The following is a 15,881-nucleotide window of genomic DNA, read 5'->3' as shown; positions in this document are numbered from 1 at the left end:
GAGTGGGAAAGAGACAAGGGGCTATGGAAGGGGGCGCTGCTTGTGTTGGTCTCAGAGCCATCTGTGCCCCAGTCTGCCAGCCCCTCCCTGTGTCTGTGTCTGCCCTTGCCACAGGCTGCTTGTGTGTGTGTGTGTGTGTGTGTGTGTGTGTGTGTGTGCGCGCGCGCGCGCACATGGCCTGTGTATCTGCGTTTCTGCTTGCGTAGGGCCGGTTGCGCATTGGTCTCTGCGAGCATGCGCGTGTGTACACACACACCCCCGCTGTTACTACAGTCCCCCTGCACCTAGAACGCGCTCCATTCATTGCGGACACAGCCGAGCCCTCCGGGCCTGACTCATCCTGCCCCCTCCCACGCCCCCGTCCCTCCCAGCCTCTTACCTCAATGCTACTCTGGCGTGACTCATCCCTTCCCCCCACCCCCCTATCTCCTGGGAGGTGGAGATGGTGAAGGCTGGAGTGCCTCCTGTCCCTGGTGGGAGGAGATGGGGGAAGGGGGAGGTTTGGAAGAGAAGGACTGGAACAGGGGCCCCTTTGGGGGGCCCGGGACATTTGCCCTCACTTGCGTCTCACGCTCCCTCCCACTCTCCTCCTGCCCAGGTGTTCTCAGATGCCCAGCAGCTGCAGCCCCTTCAGGTGTATCAGGCACCCCTCAGCCTGGCCACTGTGCCCCACCAGGCCCTGGGCCGCACCCAGTCCTCACCTGCTGCCCCTGGGGGCATGAAGAGCCCCCCAGACCAGCCCACCAAGCACCTCTTCACCACAGGTGAGCCCCACCCCCGCCAGCTGTCCTTCCACCGTGTGCCAGGGTGCCTGTGCATCATGTCTAGCCTCGTGCGACCCGCTGAGGGACCACCTGTTTTTCGCACCATGGCCGCATAAGCCCTTGGGGCCCTGGGTGAAGAGAGCTCACTGTCTCAGTTGGTCCCTACCCTTCTAGCTTCCTGTCCTCCTCCCTGTGGGGTCAAAAGTGAGGCCTCAGTCCATTCCAGAAAGCTTTCCCACATGAAGCTGCCCTATGCTGGGCTCTGAGGGGGCACAGTTGCCTGGGGATGGTCCTGCCTCACCAGTGGGGTGTGGGGGGCTGGGGGAACGGCACACGGGCTGTGACAGAAGGGGGAAAGGTGGATGTGCCCTGAAGGGAGTAGAGTGTTGAGAGCATGATGTGCAGAAATCAAAACCAGTGGCGGTGGGCGCCCCCCCCCCCCGCCGCCTGGGTGGCTCAGTCAGTTAAGCGTCTGACTCTTGATTTCAGCTCAGGTCTATGATCTCACCTGAGATCCAGCCCCGCATCAGACTGTGCGCTGACCGCACAGAGCCTGCTTGGGATTCTCTCCCTCTGTCTCTCTTCTCTCCAAATAAATACATAAATATTCAGGGGCAGGCTGGTTGAGGCTTGAGGAGGGGTGGGGGGGCTTTTGATGGGCGGTAATGGGAGAAAGGAACCTCGGGAGGAGAGGAGAGGGGCCGGTGTGTGGGAAGGCGGCTGGGGTGGGGCCGGGGTGGCCATGGGGAGGTACTGGGGCCAGGGCTGACTGGGGAGAGCTTGGTGTGCTCTGCCGGGGATGGCAGTGGCTAGGCTGCCATGGCCCAGAGCGGTGCTGGCTGATGGGTATGTCTCCGGTCCAGGTGTGGTCTACGACACGTTCATGCTGAAGCATCAGTGCATGTGCGGGAACACACACGTGCACCCTGAGCATGCCGGCCGGATCCAGAGCATCTGGTCTCGGCTGCAGGAGACAGGCCTGCTTAGCAAGTGTGAGGTGAGGGAGCCTCTCCTTCTTCCAGCTCCCTGCTCCCCCCAAACCCAGCCAAGGCCTTTGTGTCTCTGTGTCCATGAGGCCTCTCTCTGTGTCTTCCTCATTTTTCTTTCAACCCCTGACCTCAGGGTCAGTCCCTTCAGCCACCTCTCGGTTCCATCCCTCATAGCGCATTTTGCTGAGCGGGGGTGGTCCCGGACTGGGGTATGTGGGGGGCCAGGGCATACAGTAAAACCTGGGATTGTGAGGAACTTGTTCTGCGAGTGTTCCACAAGACGCCTCTAATCAATTTGAACTTGATAAACAAGCGATGTCTTGCAATACGAGTGGTACGGGACGCCGAACGTCACATGATCACCACTGAGCCAATGGTTCTTGAAATTCGCTTTGATATACAAGTGCTTTGGATTATAAGCATGTTTCCGGAACAAAGTATGTTCCCAAAGCAAGGTCTTACTGTAGTCTCTCAAAATCCTTTGGATCTCTTAAGGCCAGAAAGCAGCTTCATGTGTCCCGGGCGGTAGGACAGAGAGAGGGTCTGGGCATCAGGGAGAGCTGGGCCTTCAGTGCATCCCCTTACTGGCCTCTTCTGCGCTCCCCGTACAGCGGATCCGGGGTCGCAAAGCCACACTGGACGAGATCCAGACGGTGCACTCCGAATACCACACCCTGCTCTATGGGACCAGCCCCCTCAACCGACAGAAGCTTGACAGCAAGAAGCTGCTTGGTGAGCCAGCAGTCATGGGGCAGGCTGCGTGCGCTGCCCTGGGGGATAGGGAGCTGTCAGCATAGACAAGTGGGTCCCAGTGGGCACAGATCATACCCTTGGCCGAGGTGGCACAGCCGCCACATTGCACACCTCCAGGGGGCGCCATTCACATAGACCACCGTGTGGGTGGGGTGCATTGCAGGAGGGTGGAGGGTGGCAGGTCAGGCTTAGTGATGGGGGAGGGCTTTGCTCGTCTCCCTAATCGATCCATGCCCCTTTTTCCCTGCCGTCTGCCCCAGAGGTAAGGTGTTCCCGCCTGAGGACAGGGGACAGACCTCTCCCAACTGGCGTGGGGTGCAGAGGCCTGTCCTGTGCTTGGGTCTGGCCTTCTTTTTTTGGTGCTGGAGCTCACTGCCCTCTGGAGGCCCCCGCCTGTAGCCTTGGCACTTGAGGCAACTTCCAGAGTAGCTTTGTCCCTCTTCCTTGCAGGCCCCATCAGCCAGAAGATGTATGCCATGCTGCCTTGTGGGGGCATTGGGGTGAGTAGGGCACCTGCCAGTAGGGATGGATGGGCGGCACTCCCAGCTCTTGCCCCCCACCCCCCTTTCCCGCCCAGCATGGCCGCTGGCCCACTGTCCAGGTGCCCACCCCCATTCTTGCCCTCCCCCTGCAGGGGGCACGCTGAAGCCTGCTCTCCTGCCCCCGCAGGTGGACAGTGACACTGTGTGGAACGAGATGCACTCCTCCAGTGCTGTGCGCATGGCAGTGGGCTGCCTGGTAGAGCTGGCTTTCAAGGTGGCAGCAGGAGAGCTCAAGGTGAGTGTGTGCCTGGGGCCTCGGCATCACGTGGCCTGGTCCTGCATCCTCGGGTGGAGGACGGGGGCAGCCTTGGCTTTCCCCTGAGCAAGCAGGCAACCTTAACTCTCAGGTGCCAGAGTGGGGGGGAGGTGATGGCTCCCGGGCCAGCCGGGGGGGTGAGTGGTAAAGAGGGACTGGCAAAGAGGCACTAATATCTGATGCTCTCGTGGGTCTCTTGAGATCAGAGGTGGTGTCTACTTGCCCACGGGGCCTGCGGCTGTGTTCTTAGTGCGCGGGCTACATGTTTTTGACCTGTGTTCTCTTCCCTGCCTGGTTTGTGTTTCTCTCCTCTGCGTCCACCCCTTCTGTGGCCACCTTGCCTGTCTATCTGTCGTCCCCGTCCTCCTGTCTGCACCTCTTCAGAATGGATTTGCCATCATCCGGCCCCCAGGACACCACGCAGAGGAATCCACAGCCATGTGAGTGCCACACCCGCCCTGCCCTAGACCCGCGGCCCTCCTCCCTTCCCCTCTCCCTCTCAGCTGAGCTGATGTGTATCTTTTGCTCATGCAGCAAACAATCTGCTAAAGCTGACCTCCCCCATCCTTTTCTCCCCCCACACACCAGGGGATTCTGCTTCTTCAACTCTGTAGCCATCACAGCCAAACTCCTACAGCAGAAGCTGAACGTGGGCAAGGTTCTCATCGTGGACTGGGTAGGCAGGGGGCTGGTGGGACCAGGGTCAGCCTTCAGGAAGGCACCCCCCCCCCCCAACACTGCCACCTATTCCTTAGGTGCCCACACTGCTGCTGGGCCTGATGACTTACCTTGTATCTTCCTGCTGGAGCATCAGCCCAGCCCTCCCATTCCCATGGGCCTCCCTCCTTGCTAAGAGAGACTCAAAAGTGGCCTGAGCCCCAGTCCACCTTGGCCCCGACCTTGTAGCCTCAAGCAACCAAGATTTTCTACTGTGAACAGTGTAGACTGTTGCCACCGTTGCTAGAGGTACTCTTGACTGGGGTTGGCTGTGTGCCAGGACACACGGTACTGCTCGTGGTTCGTATCGAGTGGTAGGAGTTAGGATGTGCATTTCTATAAACGGAGAGACACTGAGCCGTTGGGTGAAATAGCCGACCAAAGTCACAGAGTTTGGGATGTTGGCACTGTGCTTCGGATGAGACCTTTTGGCCCCAGCACTTCTGCTCTTGCTCCTGGGCGCCACTTCTCAAACCCCGCCTCTCACGGCAGAGGGAAAGGCACCCTCCACTCCCCCATAACTGGGAAGTAGCCAGGAGCAGTGCTCATCAAAGATGAGGACTCTTTGAAGCCCAACTTTGGCTTAAAAACTCAACGTAAGTTGGGTCCTTCGGAGTGTATCTGCTTTCGGTTCCTTACTAGCCTTAAGGTTTCCCTCCACGCTGTTGAGGACAATGGTGCAGGGCGACCCGCCGTATTCGTCCCACGGCTTTGTATCTCTTCTGTACCGTGCCACGTTCTGGCCCACAGACCCTGGGTAGAGAAGTGTGGGGCGATACTGTTGCGGACAGAACATGCTGCCTTGCACCCCCAGAGTTCACCATAGGGTGGAGGTGGGGAGCAAGTGGAATTTTGACCATTGGGCCCGAGACTGGGCCTTTTTTCTGACACTCCCACGACTCTGCCATCTAGGACATTCACCACGGCAATGGCACCCAACAAGCCTTTTACAATGACCCGTCTGTGCTCTACATCTCCCTGCATCGCTATGACAACGGGAACTTCTTTCCAGGCTCTGGGGCTCCTGAAGAGGTACAGTTCCTGGGTTCAATCAAATATAGGGCCCCTTGGGGAGGTAGCAGAATGGGACCTAGCAGGGAGCCAGGGAGGCCTGTGGTGGTGCTGATATCCAGGGAGTCCGGGCTTCTAGCGGGAGGACCACGCAGGCCAACTGTCCCTCCACCAAGAGCAGCAGTGAGTGGAGTAAGGGCTGGAATCAGGGCTGAGGGCGGGGCCGATGTCTGGGATCCCCAGGCAGTGAGAATAACCCCTCCCCACCACGCTGCCAGGTTGGCGGAGGGCCAGGTGTGGGGTACAATGTGAACGTGGCATGGACAGGAGGTGTGGATCCCCCCATCGGAGATGTGGAGTACCTAACAGCTTTCAGGTGGGCACTGAGAAGGGCCAAGGGCAGGGTGGGAGCCCCCTGGGCCCTGCCATGGGAGGGGCAGAAGGCATTCAGGTTGGTGTGGGTGAGGGGTCTTGTCTCGGGGGGGGGGGAGCACAGAGTGAGGGGAGGCCTGGCCTAGCCACCTGCCAGGGTCAGCTTGGGCCCTCCCTTTGCAGGACAGTGGTGATGCCCATTGCCCACGAGTTCTCACCTGACGTGGTCCTGGTCTCTGCCGGGTTTGATGCTGTTGAGGGACACCTGTCTCCACTGGGTGGCTACTCTGTCACCGCCAGATGTGAGCTGCTGGGGGATTGAGGGAGGGCGTGGAGCAGGAATAGACTGGCGTTGCGGAGGTTGGGAGGAGGAAAGCGGAGGGGCAGGTCCAAGACGTGGAATCGTCTTGGCAGGGGCTTCCCACTCCCTTTGCCAGCCTTGGCCTTGGGGCGGAGGGCAGGCATGTGGGTGTGGGGTAACAGAGGGTAGATCTCCTCCCAGAGTCACAGGGGTGGGACTTGTTGATCCCTATGTTTCGGTGGTGCTCCTTAGGACATAAATGGAATTTCTTTTAGCCCACTCGTTCTGTTTTGTCTTTATTTATTTATTAAGATGTTTAAAAAGATTATTTATTTAAGCAATCTCTACACCCAATGTGGGTCTCAAACTCACGACCCTGAGATCAAGAGCCGCATGCTCCACCGACTGAGCCAGTCAGGCTCCCCTGTTCTCTTTTGCTTTTAACGGAGCATTTAGTCCGTTGACATTGAATTTTATCGTGGATGTATATCTGGGTTTAAATCTACTATTTTATTTTGTACTGTTTGTTCCGCCTCTCACGTTGCTTTTTCTCTCCTTTCTTATCTTCTCTTGAATTTTTTTTTTTTCCAAACCATTTTGGTTTCCTCACTTCGCCCATCCCTAAAGGTTTTGGCCACTTAACCAGGCAGCTGATGACGCTGGCAGGGGGCCGGGTGGTGCTGGCCCTGGAGGGAGGCCACGACTTGACCGCCATCTGTGATGCCTCTGAGGCCTGTGTCTCAGCCCTGCTCAGCGTGGAGGTAAGGGATGCAGGGAGGCACCGGGGGAAGTGGACTAGTAAGCCAGGGGGTGAGGGCCCAGGGAGAGGCCAGTAAGGGAGGGCCCCTTTCCTGATTAAGCAGCACTGAGCGCCCTTGGGAAGGTTTTCCTGGGTTCCAAAGACACCCGGTGGCTAGGGAGGGCTTTCTGACTCAGGGTTCCTCCTGGGTTCCTTTCTGCTGTTTACCCTTGTCACGGGAGATGGTTGGGGCTGAATGGGGTGCTCAGAGGGCCAGGCACCGCCACCATAAGCCGTACGCCTTCTCTTCTTTCCCCTGCCAGCTGCAGCCCTTGGACGAGGCAGTCTTGCAACAAAAGCCCAACATCAACGCAGTGGCCACGCTAGAGAAAGTCATCGAGATCCAGAGTGCGTGGGGACAAGGCAGAGAGGCTCAGACCTCGGCTTGCCAAAGGGGCAGAAGCTTGTGGGCCTGCCAGGGCTGGGGATGTAGTATGCTTTCTGTCCTGCCTGATCCCCGTCTACCCCTCGTCCACAGGCAAACACTGGAGCTGCGTACAGAGGTTCGCTGCTGGTCTAGGCCGTTCCCTGCGGGAGGCCCAGGCAGGGGAGACGGAGGAGGCTGAGACTGTGAGCGCCATGGCCTTGCTGTCGGTGGGGGCCGAGCAGGCCCAGGCTGCTGCAGCCCGGGAGCACAGCCCCAGGTAAGGTTCCTCCTGACCTCTGCCCTCACCCAAGCCGGTGCCCCCACCTCAATGCCCCTCCCTGTGCTTGTTCCCACAGGCCGGCAGAGGAGCCCATGGAACAGGAGCCTGCCCTGTGACACCCTGGCCCCCGTCCCTCTGGGCTTCATCATTGTGATTTTGTTTATTTTTTCTATTAAAAACAAAAAGTCACACATTCAACAACGTGTGCTGTGTGGGTCTCTCAGCCTCGGGGGCGCCGCGGCCCCCGCTCCTCTAAGCCGCCTCAGGCCTCCTGCCCAACTCCCCCCAGCAAGACCCACGTCTCCACTCTAGAAGTTTGCTCCCCCTGAAAGGTACGGAGGTACCCTTTCCAGCCTCACCTCCATGCTGTGTCCCGTACCCGCTTCTCTGCATTCTGTCCTTTTCTACCTTGGAGACTGGGCCGGCTTAAAGTGGGTGTGGGGCCCAGATAGTACCTTCTAGTTTTGGAGTCTCGCTAAGTGAGGAGGGAACAGTAAGTTTGGTGCCTTGGCTTCAGCTAACTGGGGGAAATGCCTTAATTTCACCCTCCTCCCCTCTCCAACCTCAGGGGAAGATCCGGAAGGTTGCTCTATAGTCTAAGATACAGAGTGGAGGGGAGGTGGGCTCCCACCCCGTGATTCCCCACCCTTTTCCCTCTTTGTTGTCCTCACCATCTCTGCATAGACCCCTTCTCCTCCTCCTTTCTCCTGGCCTCAGCACCGGGGGAAGACTTGTGCCCTAGAATGTGGGCCTGTGGTCTGTGGGCAGGGCTGTCTGGCCTCGTACTCCTCAGGACCTCTTTGCCCTTCCCAGGGGTTGGAGAGGGTCAAAGTGTGTGGGGAGGGATGGGGCTGGACTCCTGGGTTCGGAGGGACCAGGAGGAGTCTTAGAACCAGGCTTGCTCTCAGCCTTACTCTGTGGGCTTCCCTGCCCCTCTGCTGGCACAGCCTGGGGATGGGCAGGTGGTCCCTGCAAGGGCCGGGGGTGGTGGAGCCTCCAGGCTGGTGAGAGCCCCCTTGCTGTTCAGGACCAGATTTCCCCAGCTATCCAGTGGTCACTGGCCCACCTCCCTTCTGGGGCCTTTTACGTTGAAGCCTGGGGATGGTGAGAGTGGGGTTTCTAGAAGGGGGCAGGGCCAGAACGCAGGAGTCTGCCCTCACCCGTAGCTTCCCTTCCTCCTGGGCTGCCTCTCCTGGCCACTAGCCCAAGGGAGCTAAGACCAGGAGGGGCTGGGGGCCCTCAAGGCCTAGGGAATGCCGTCTAGCCTGTAGGAAACCAAAGATGGGAAGTGGCTCCTAGGGGGCTGCGTCTTCCTCGGTCCTCCTGTCAACACCACATACACTTCTTTTCTGCCCCATCCCGAGGGTCCCCCCGCCCCGTCTGTTTACATATTATCCTAACGGGGGGCCTGAGTAGGGTTGAGGGAGCCAGGGGAGGGGCAGGAGCCCCACCACCACTGGTTCGTTGCGTGCTTGTGTCCTGTGTGTTGTTAGTGTATTCTAGATCCTCCTGGGGGATGTGGATGGGGCTAGGCCCAGTGTACCAGGCCTCTCCGTGCCGAGCCCCAGCTCCAGGCCCTTCTCTCTCTCTCCCATGGCTGGTCTGGTTCTCATGTAAACCCACTCCTTGCTTTGTCTCCCTGGATATGGATTTCAGTTAAGTATTTTGTAATCTGTTAAACTGTGTGTCCTTATGTAAATAAACTTGTTTCTGGCAGTGCCTTCTGGGGCTGATGTCTCTCTTCTCTGGGCTTCCAAATGGAGTAGAGGTTCCCATTCCCCACCCTGGCCAAAAAAACGGCTCTTCTTTTCTCCAGCCCCTGGACTGGCCAATTTAGGAAACAGGAGGCTGAGGTGGGAGGGAGTGGAGTCTCTGTCCTGTAGATTAAAGACAAGGTGTCACTGAATGTAGCCATAGCATCTCATGGGACCTCTCTTGTGGCCTAGCCAATGATGCTGGGCCCAGGCTGAGGGTCTCTGGAAACAAGCGTTGTGGGGGGAGGGGGAGTGTACAACAGGTGGCCTGGCAAGGGTCTCACTTGCACACACACAGGCAAGTTTAACAGAAATGTGCGCATAGGCAAAAAAGAAATCCAGATGTATTCAAGGGCTTTTATTGGGGCCTCTGTGAACCCCTCACAGTGTTACAGGACCCCACTGGTCTTGATGTTGCCTTAGCTCTCCGGGGACTCAGGGGAAGGCAAAAGGACCAGCATTTTTGGGAGAAAGAAGGCCCTTTGGGGTGAAGACCAGATGCTGGGGAAGTGGGAGACTGAGGATGACCAGGGCCTGTGGGAGCTGGAAGGGGATGGGGCTGCCTCCTGGAGTGGGGAGGGAGGTCACAGATCACGGAGTGTTGGCTTTGGGGGGGGCGGGGCAAGTGGCAATAGGAGGCACTTGAAATCAGGAAGAGCGGATGGGTGGTATTTCCTGGGCACTGAACATGTGCACCACCCAGGGCACAAGGGCCAGGACGAGGCATGGCCAGAGGGTGTACTTGAGGAAATTGAAGATATAGAAAAGGCTGATCTGAGGTGGGTAGCCCAGCCAGTCCAGGGGGCCCAGCAGCCCCACGGCCAGCACAAGACAGACTATCTTCTGGCCATGTCCCAGGTATGCTCGCCGTACCTGGGCATAGCAGGGAGAGTGCAGGGCAATGCCCAGACCCAGGGCGGCCCCTGAGTCACGGCTCAGGGAGGCAAAGGGCCGGCTATCCAAGTGCACCCACTCAGGCCGCTCACACCACTTGGAGGCCAGACTGATGGACCTGTGGGGAGGAGGGGGTCTTTGCAGGAGAGACCTCCCCCCTCTGGAACCTAGAGGGCCAATGGCTCTCAGCCCCTTTGGAGTCTACCCCCATGTTGTGCTGTGACCCCAGGAGAGTCTGTGTGAACAGGTCACATGTTCCTTTTTGGCTACAACAAACCAGGGACCCACCGGGCTGGGTACGGGTGAGGCAGAACGGGCTCCGGCCTGCCCAAACTTCAAAGCAGGACTTACCAAGAAAGATCCAGGCCCAGTGTAAAAAGGGTCCAATAGATGAGGCTGGCACCCAGCAAGAGGGCCAGTGAGGTCAATCCATAGAAGCTTAGCTCCCGCTCCATGGGTACCCGGGGGGCCATCAGCCAGCCCAGCGCAGCACCTAGGGAAGTAAGGTGACAGCAGCTTCAGGGAGTTTGGGGGATATGAGCCCCCTGAGCTGAAGGACAGCTCGGCAGAATAGACAGGTATAAAAAAAAGGGCCTTGGGGTCAGCTATACGATGGGAGGATCCTATACGGGTCCTCCCACTGCCAGTGGCACCCCGTAGGCCCACCATGTTGCCCCAGTTGCTCACCAGTTATTAGGCCAGCCAGCACCTGGTGGGGGAAATGTGCTAAGAGGAAGACCCGGGACAGGCCGACCGCCAGTAGGAAGGTGCAGTAAGCCAGACTAGGTATCACCCTCACCCAGCGGCTACAAAGAAGAAAAGCAAAATGGTTCAGGGGGTGTCCACACACAGCTTGGCTTCCCTCAGCACCCAAGCACTTCATGGTTTGACCAAATGCCCCCAGGGTCCCCAGACCTCCAGCTCCCAGGCTGCCCTGCTGCTGCGTTTTTTGGGTCCAGGGCACCATCACCCCTCTCCTCCTTGGTAGGCAATGCCAACGTGTACCTGTGGGCCCGAGTGGCCACCTGGGAAGAGATGGCCGTCATTATGGGCCAGAGCGCTGCTCCTGTGATCATGCAATGCCCAGAAGGGCTGCCTGCCGGAGGATCCAGAAGATTGAGGTGAGAGGATGAGAGTGGAACCCAGGAGCCCCTGGCAATAGCTGAACCCCGCTGCCCACCCCCTGCATTGGTCCATGGCTCTCTCTGCCCTGAAGCCTTCTTCACCCCTGCCTGAGGCCACTGCTCTCAGGCTTCTGCTTTGTCTCTCGGATCTACTCTAAACAAGGTGGGCAGCTGGCACTCTAGCATGGGTGCCCTCCTCTGGAATTCAAATCATTCTTCCTGGGGTTTCTTAGTTCTCTGGGTCAGTAACTGAGAGGCTGGGCCTCTGGTTAGGCCACCCTGGCTGAAAAGTACTCTGAAACACTCACTGAACACTAACCACACTGGGACAGGGAGATTTGGGGCTTCCCACCTGGACCAGTTTCACAAGAAGCAGGGAACTGGTGGACCTGGGCTGGGGCCTGGCTGTAGTAGCCAGACTCATGGACCCACCAAAAGGGCCTGTCTCCAAACAGAAGCCTAGAAGAGAACAGACAGAAGATGACATTATATGCGCACGCAGCCAGGGGAACAGGCGGGAGCAGAAGGATCCCCGGGAGTACTCTGGAGGGCCTGCAGGGTGGAGTCGGAAAGGGAGTCCAAGTCTGTGCATTACCTTGCCATGAGTTTTCACCTTGGAACAGAAGAACACATGCTATTTTTAAAGAAGTGATAAGGAGGAAAGAGATCGTGTGTGTGTGTGTGTGTGTGTGTGTGTGTGCGTATGCACATGCACACTCTGAAATGCTCTGAAATGCTCACTAGTCCCGCTCTTACTCCTCCCACTGCAGGGCCAGCTCTGCTCTTCCTAGAGAGCCCAGGACTTGACTCTTTCTGTTGCTCCCAGACTCCCCACTGACCCTCCTGAATCTTCCTCCCTCCAGTTCCCAAACTCCAGTCTGAATTACCCACACGTGAACTCCTTGGGTGAGACTCTCTTGTTTGAGAATGGGAGTGGGAAATGGACAGAGGAGGCTGAGAAAGAATAAAGAGGACAAAAAGCTCAAAGTCCCCTGGCTGGTGACTTCACTGGACCCTGGGAAACCACATCCTGAAGAGGCGAGGCTGCTGTGGCCAGAAAGAGGAAAGGCAGGAGAGCCGAAAGATGCTGCTGGGGAGGGAGACAAAAGGCACCTGCCTCTCCTCACCACTAGGTTCGCACGCCAGGTGCTCAAAACACACTTAGGAAATGAATAGGAGCTTTGTCACTTGTTGGGGGGGGGGGGGGGCATTGAGAATGTCTACCCAAGGGAGTGGTCTGTCCTGTCGGGAACAGTAGAGGGGGAGGCTTATACGGACTCTGAGCGGGGAGAGAGCACAAAGCAAAGGGCAATTAGGCAAGAAGGAAATGAGTAGACAGCTGTTTTTCCATTTTCAGGAGGAATGAAGCCTTTGCAGGGAAGAGTGGGAGGGAAGGTAATTCCTATTTTGTTTTTCAGCAAAGTCATTCCAGCCCATTCAAGTGTCTCCTATGAACTCCCTTCCCTCCCCCAGGCAGCAGAGGTTGAGGTGAGGGGAGGCACAGCTCCCCGCTGCACCCAAGAGAGACCTGGTGTCACAAAGAGATAAGGCCTGGGGGCCCCACCCACTTGCCTGGGATTCCTGGCTTCTAAGTCTGTGTGAAGTCTACCAGTGAATGAAGGAGAGAAGGAAGAAAAGTGTTCCCTGGAAGGCAGTGCTTTTCAAGTCTTACTATGCACTGCAATCACCTGAGGTCCCTGTTAAAATGCAGATTCTGATTCAGAAGCTCTGGCCTGGGGCCTGAGATCTTGCATTTCTCGCAAGTTGTCAAAGTGCTTCCTATGCTGCTGGTCATGGTCTGGGGAAACATACCTTAAATTTTGAGCCCTCTGCCCTTAGCTGCTAGTGTAAAGCCTGGCACAAAGCATGCTTCTTAACAACTATGTCAAATGAATGAATAGATGAATGAAAGAGTGAGCTGACAAGCAGGACCTTTTGCTACTTAAGTCACCACAGATGCTTCTTAAAATACAGATTCCCAACCCCTTCCCTTAAATTTCTAAGTCAGTATGTCTGCGGTGGGATGAGGTATTTGCGTTTTAAATATTGCATTGCACCCCTTAGGTGATTTCTCCCATCAGGCCTGTTTGAGAAACACTGGTCTCATGAGAAGATGGGGACTCTTAGGTCTGAGTCCAAAATGCATGAAGATGCTCAAAGGAAAAAGTCAGGGACCCGGGGGTAGGGGTGAAGAGATCTTAAGGCCATGGGTTCAGTGGGGCGGGGTGGTGGGGGAGGTCCGAGCCTTTGAGGCACCTGCTGAGGGAGATCAGGGCTTGCCCAGGACTCAGGGCCTTTGGGGGTGGGGGACCAGGACGCCGAGGGCTTCGGTGTCTCACCACTTGAAGACGAGGTTGAGCCACTCGGTGATGAGGCTGATCCAGAGCACTGCGATGCCCACGCGGCGGGAGGCGTAGTAGGCCGCGGGGAAGTAGAACAGAAAGAGGCTCTTGGGATCGCCCAGAAAGGTGACCCAGAGCCACACGTTTTCCAGCCAAGGCAGCTGGTTCTGCAGCGCCTCGGCCATTGCGATGCCCGCGCCCAGCGTGGACTCCATGGCGACCGAGGGACCGGCCGGGCGGGGGTTTGCTCTATGGTGGAAGCCGAGGAGTGTCGGAGACGCGTCGGAGACGCCTCGGAGACGAGGGTGCTGCTCTCCCCGCTGCCGTCCAAAAGCCCACCTTTCGGAGCCCTAGGCCCCGCCCCCTGCCAGCGACCGGCACAAGCTCCGCCCCTCCCCCGTCCCCCCCCTCCCCCCTCCCCCGGTAGTCCCTGACTCGCGCGAGCCCGGCCTCTAGCCGGTACCGTTTCCTCTGGTGTTCCACCCGGGTCTTCCTTTCTACTGGGCAGCGCAGGGGACAAATCTTTGCGAAGGCGTTTCCGTAAAGCCCCACGTGGCTGCTGTTGCCGGCACGTGGGCATTGGGCGCAGAGTCGGCTCCCGCTGCTGTTCCGGGTCAAGGGAAGGACTAACCTGCGGGTGGGCGACGTGCCCAGGGTTCTTGCTTTGCTACTGCGAAGATGGATGTGTAATCTCCAAGGTCAGGATTCCTTCCAGACCAGACCTCTTTTCTCCAGTATCGCTGCCCTCCAAAGATACTCTGAGATTTCTTGGAGAGAGCGCTACGGAGACTCCTCCGAGGAGCCAGGCATCTCCGGTCGGCGCTGAAGCGGGGCTCTACATTTTCAGACACCGTTAATCGGCCCTTGCCTTTCTCCCCCAGCCCAAGAATCTCCCGCCCGAATTCGTCCGCTATTGATTTGGAAGCTGACAGATAAGCCTCTTGATTCTGAGGCGTCTAACCTAAACGCTTGCGAATTCTTACACATAGCAAGCAGTCCAAGTCTCACTTCCACTTCTAAGCTTGCCTTACCTCCCTCCTTGCCTTCCAAAACCCCGCTGGGCAGGTAAACCATGAGGTAGTAGCTGGGTTGGTATGGGAAGAGGAAGGGCACACACCCACGGCAAAATCTGGAATAATCCTCTCTGGGAACACACACGAAATAGAATCCTCACCTATTCTAGGTGAGGTCCTGCCTAGAGGCAGAGTTGGGGTGGGAGGAGACTGTTGAGTGGCTCCCCAGTTCCTTCCCACCTCAAGCAACTTTGTTCCTTGGGTGAATGAAAATGAGAATGTAAATATGGTTCTTCTTGGGGAGAAATTAATTTCACTAATTGAAAAGGTGTGGGGAACGGAAGCTGGATATAAACGTCACTTCACTCCCTTGCTGTTTTTCATTTGTCCCAAGGAGAAAGCCTACATTTTCTAGGTCTTTGAAAGTTTGCCCAGGTTCTAGCCAGACAACCTTTACCAGCCTACCCCCACAACTCCATTTCATAATATTTCTGAGCTACTTTATGTTCCTTGAAATCCACAGGCTCTGTCTCCTTTTAGAGATCTTGCATGTCCTTCAGGTCTCAGATTTTTTCACTTTCTCCAGGAAGCTTTCCCTAACAGTACCTGGCAGTCATATATATGAAAACTATAATCACAATGCCATATAAAAAGTGGAGCAGCAGTTACAAGTGACTTGTGGGGGTCAGAGTTGAAAGTTCTCCGAAATACCACAACTAAGAGGCATCAGTATATTTATTCCTATTAAATGATTGGACTAATATATGCCCAACGTCAGGAAGTTGATGTCTCTTGAAGGGCAAGGAAACACTTTCGAACTGTGTTCAAGTTAAGTAGTGCCAGGGCTGGTCTTTGCCTCCACCTAGAGAAAGTTCAACCTACTGTTACTCATATATGAGGCTCCAGAATTTCTAGGGGGGTGGTGGGGGTGGGATGTGGGCAGGTAGGTGGGTTAGGGATGGAAACTGGTCGTGACAGGGCTGGAAAATACACTTAACGTGTTAAAACTGTCACAGATCAGAATGGACACTAGTAGGGGGAGGGGCAAAACTCCTGCCCCAAGGCCATCTTTGTAATTCCTGCCCTTTGCCTGGCTTTCTAGAGAGGGCAAGAAGGGAGATGGGGAAGCATCTTGAGTTCCAAGGGTGATGGGTGATCATGGAGGATCATTTATTAAAGACCTACTACATGCCATTCATTTGTACACATTATGTCACTTAACCTAACGACTCTAGAAGGTATTATCTAATACAGTAAAGCATCAAATAGAACCATCTTGGGGAACAGGTAGACCGAATTCTTTTTGGTTGTGCGACCCTGGCCAAGTTTAGTCTAAGACTTCAGTTTCTTCATCTGTAAAAGGAAGATGTTGATTCCTACCTCAAAAGATCGTTGGATCATCAGTAAGTGATAATACAGAAGAAATAAAGATACAGGGTCAGGTTTAGTAATTTTCTCAAGGTCATAGAATTTAATAAAGTGGCAGACCTGGGATCCCAATCCCAGTTTAGCTAATCCTATAGCCAGTGTTCTTTCCACTGCCACTTTGTAACTGGGTATAATCATTCTGAGCAAATTTCCTTAAGTCCCCCGGGTCTGGGAT

At 56.4% G+C, this 15,881-nt stretch overlaps 2 protein-coding genes across 7 annotated transcripts in view; one reads left to right on the top strand and one right to left on the bottom strand.

Annotated features, from left to right (window-relative positions):
• The window catches only part of HDAC5 (histone deacetylase 5), a 37,050-nt gene extending 29,701 nt beyond the window's left edge, over nucleotides 1-7,349 (top strand). For all 5 annotated transcript variants that reach the window (XM_040497740.1, XM_040497743.1, XM_040497739.1 and 2 more), the window contains 14 exons: nucleotides 599-764; nucleotides 1,628-1,761; nucleotides 2,365-2,485; nucleotides 2,957-3,006; nucleotides 3,176-3,283; nucleotides 3,689-3,744; nucleotides 3,893-3,980; nucleotides 4,934-5,053; nucleotides 5,311-5,408; nucleotides 5,588-5,706; nucleotides 6,333-6,466; nucleotides 6,768-6,852; nucleotides 6,983-7,148; nucleotides 7,228-7,349. In XM_040497740.1, coding sequence (XP_040353674.1) covers nucleotides 599-764; nucleotides 1,628-1,761; nucleotides 2,365-2,485; nucleotides 2,957-3,006; nucleotides 3,176-3,283; nucleotides 3,689-3,744; nucleotides 3,893-3,980; nucleotides 4,934-5,053; nucleotides 5,311-5,408; nucleotides 5,588-5,706; nucleotides 6,333-6,466; nucleotides 6,768-6,852; nucleotides 6,983-7,148; nucleotides 7,228-7,267 — 1,485 coding nt within the window. In that variant the 3' untranslated portion in view covers nucleotides 7,268-7,349. The remainder of the gene's footprint in view (nucleotides 1-598; nucleotides 765-1,627; nucleotides 1,762-2,364; nucleotides 2,486-2,956; nucleotides 3,007-3,175; nucleotides 3,284-3,688; nucleotides 3,745-3,892; nucleotides 3,981-4,933; nucleotides 5,054-5,310; nucleotides 5,409-5,587; nucleotides 5,707-6,332; nucleotides 6,467-6,767; nucleotides 6,853-6,982; nucleotides 7,149-7,227) is intronic.
• A 1,899-nt stretch (nucleotides 7,350-9,248) lies between these two features.
• On the bottom strand, nucleotides 9,249-13,644 carry G6PC3 (glucose-6-phosphatase catalytic subunit 3). 2 transcript variants are annotated; one of them, XM_040497745.1, is made up of 6 exons: nucleotides 13,263-13,635; nucleotides 11,276-11,382; nucleotides 10,805-10,895; nucleotides 10,487-10,605; nucleotides 10,151-10,292; nucleotides 9,249-9,917 (listed from the first exon to the last, which is right to left on the bottom strand). In XM_040497745.1, exons 1-6 carry the CDS (start codon nucleotides 13,478-13,480, stop codon nucleotides 9,554-9,556), a joined length of 1,041 nt encoding a protein of 346 aa, XP_040353679.1. In that variant the 5' UTR covers nucleotides 13,481-13,635; the 3' UTR covers nucleotides 9,249-9,553. The 2 variants fall into 2 exon arrangements, with proteins under 2 accessions (XP_040353679.1, XP_040353680.1); XM_040497746.1 differs by lacking the exon at nucleotides 10,487-10,605 and having other exon boundaries at nucleotides 9,769-9,917; nucleotides 13,263-13,644.
• Nucleotides 13,645-15,881: the final 2,237 nt, after the last annotated feature.

The sequence above is a fragment of the Herpailurus yagouaroundi genome, unplaced genomic scaffold, assembly GCF_014898765.1.
Source record: "Herpailurus yagouaroundi ecotype Mexico unplaced genomic scaffold, PumYag 189, whole genome shotgun sequence".
Classification (NCBI taxonomy): domain Eukaryota; kingdom Metazoa; phylum Chordata; class Mammalia; order Carnivora; family Felidae; genus Herpailurus; species Herpailurus yagouaroundi.
This window is presented reverse-complemented; position numbering and strand designations above follow the sequence as displayed.

Coding starts and splice junctions, on each gene's coding strand:
- G6PC3 (XM_040497745.1), bottom strand. CDS start 13,480: ATGGAGTCCACGCTGGGCGCGGGCATCGCAATGGCCGAGGCGCTGCAG. Junction 10,896..11,275: donor TTCTTGTGAAACTGGTCCAG/GTGGGAAGCCCC, acceptor ATCCTCCGGCAG/GCAGCCCTTCTGGGCATTGC. Junction 9,918..10,150: donor CTGGGCCTGGATCTTTCTTG/GTAAGTCCTGCT, acceptor TCCTCCCCACAG/GTCCATCAGTCTGGCCTCCA.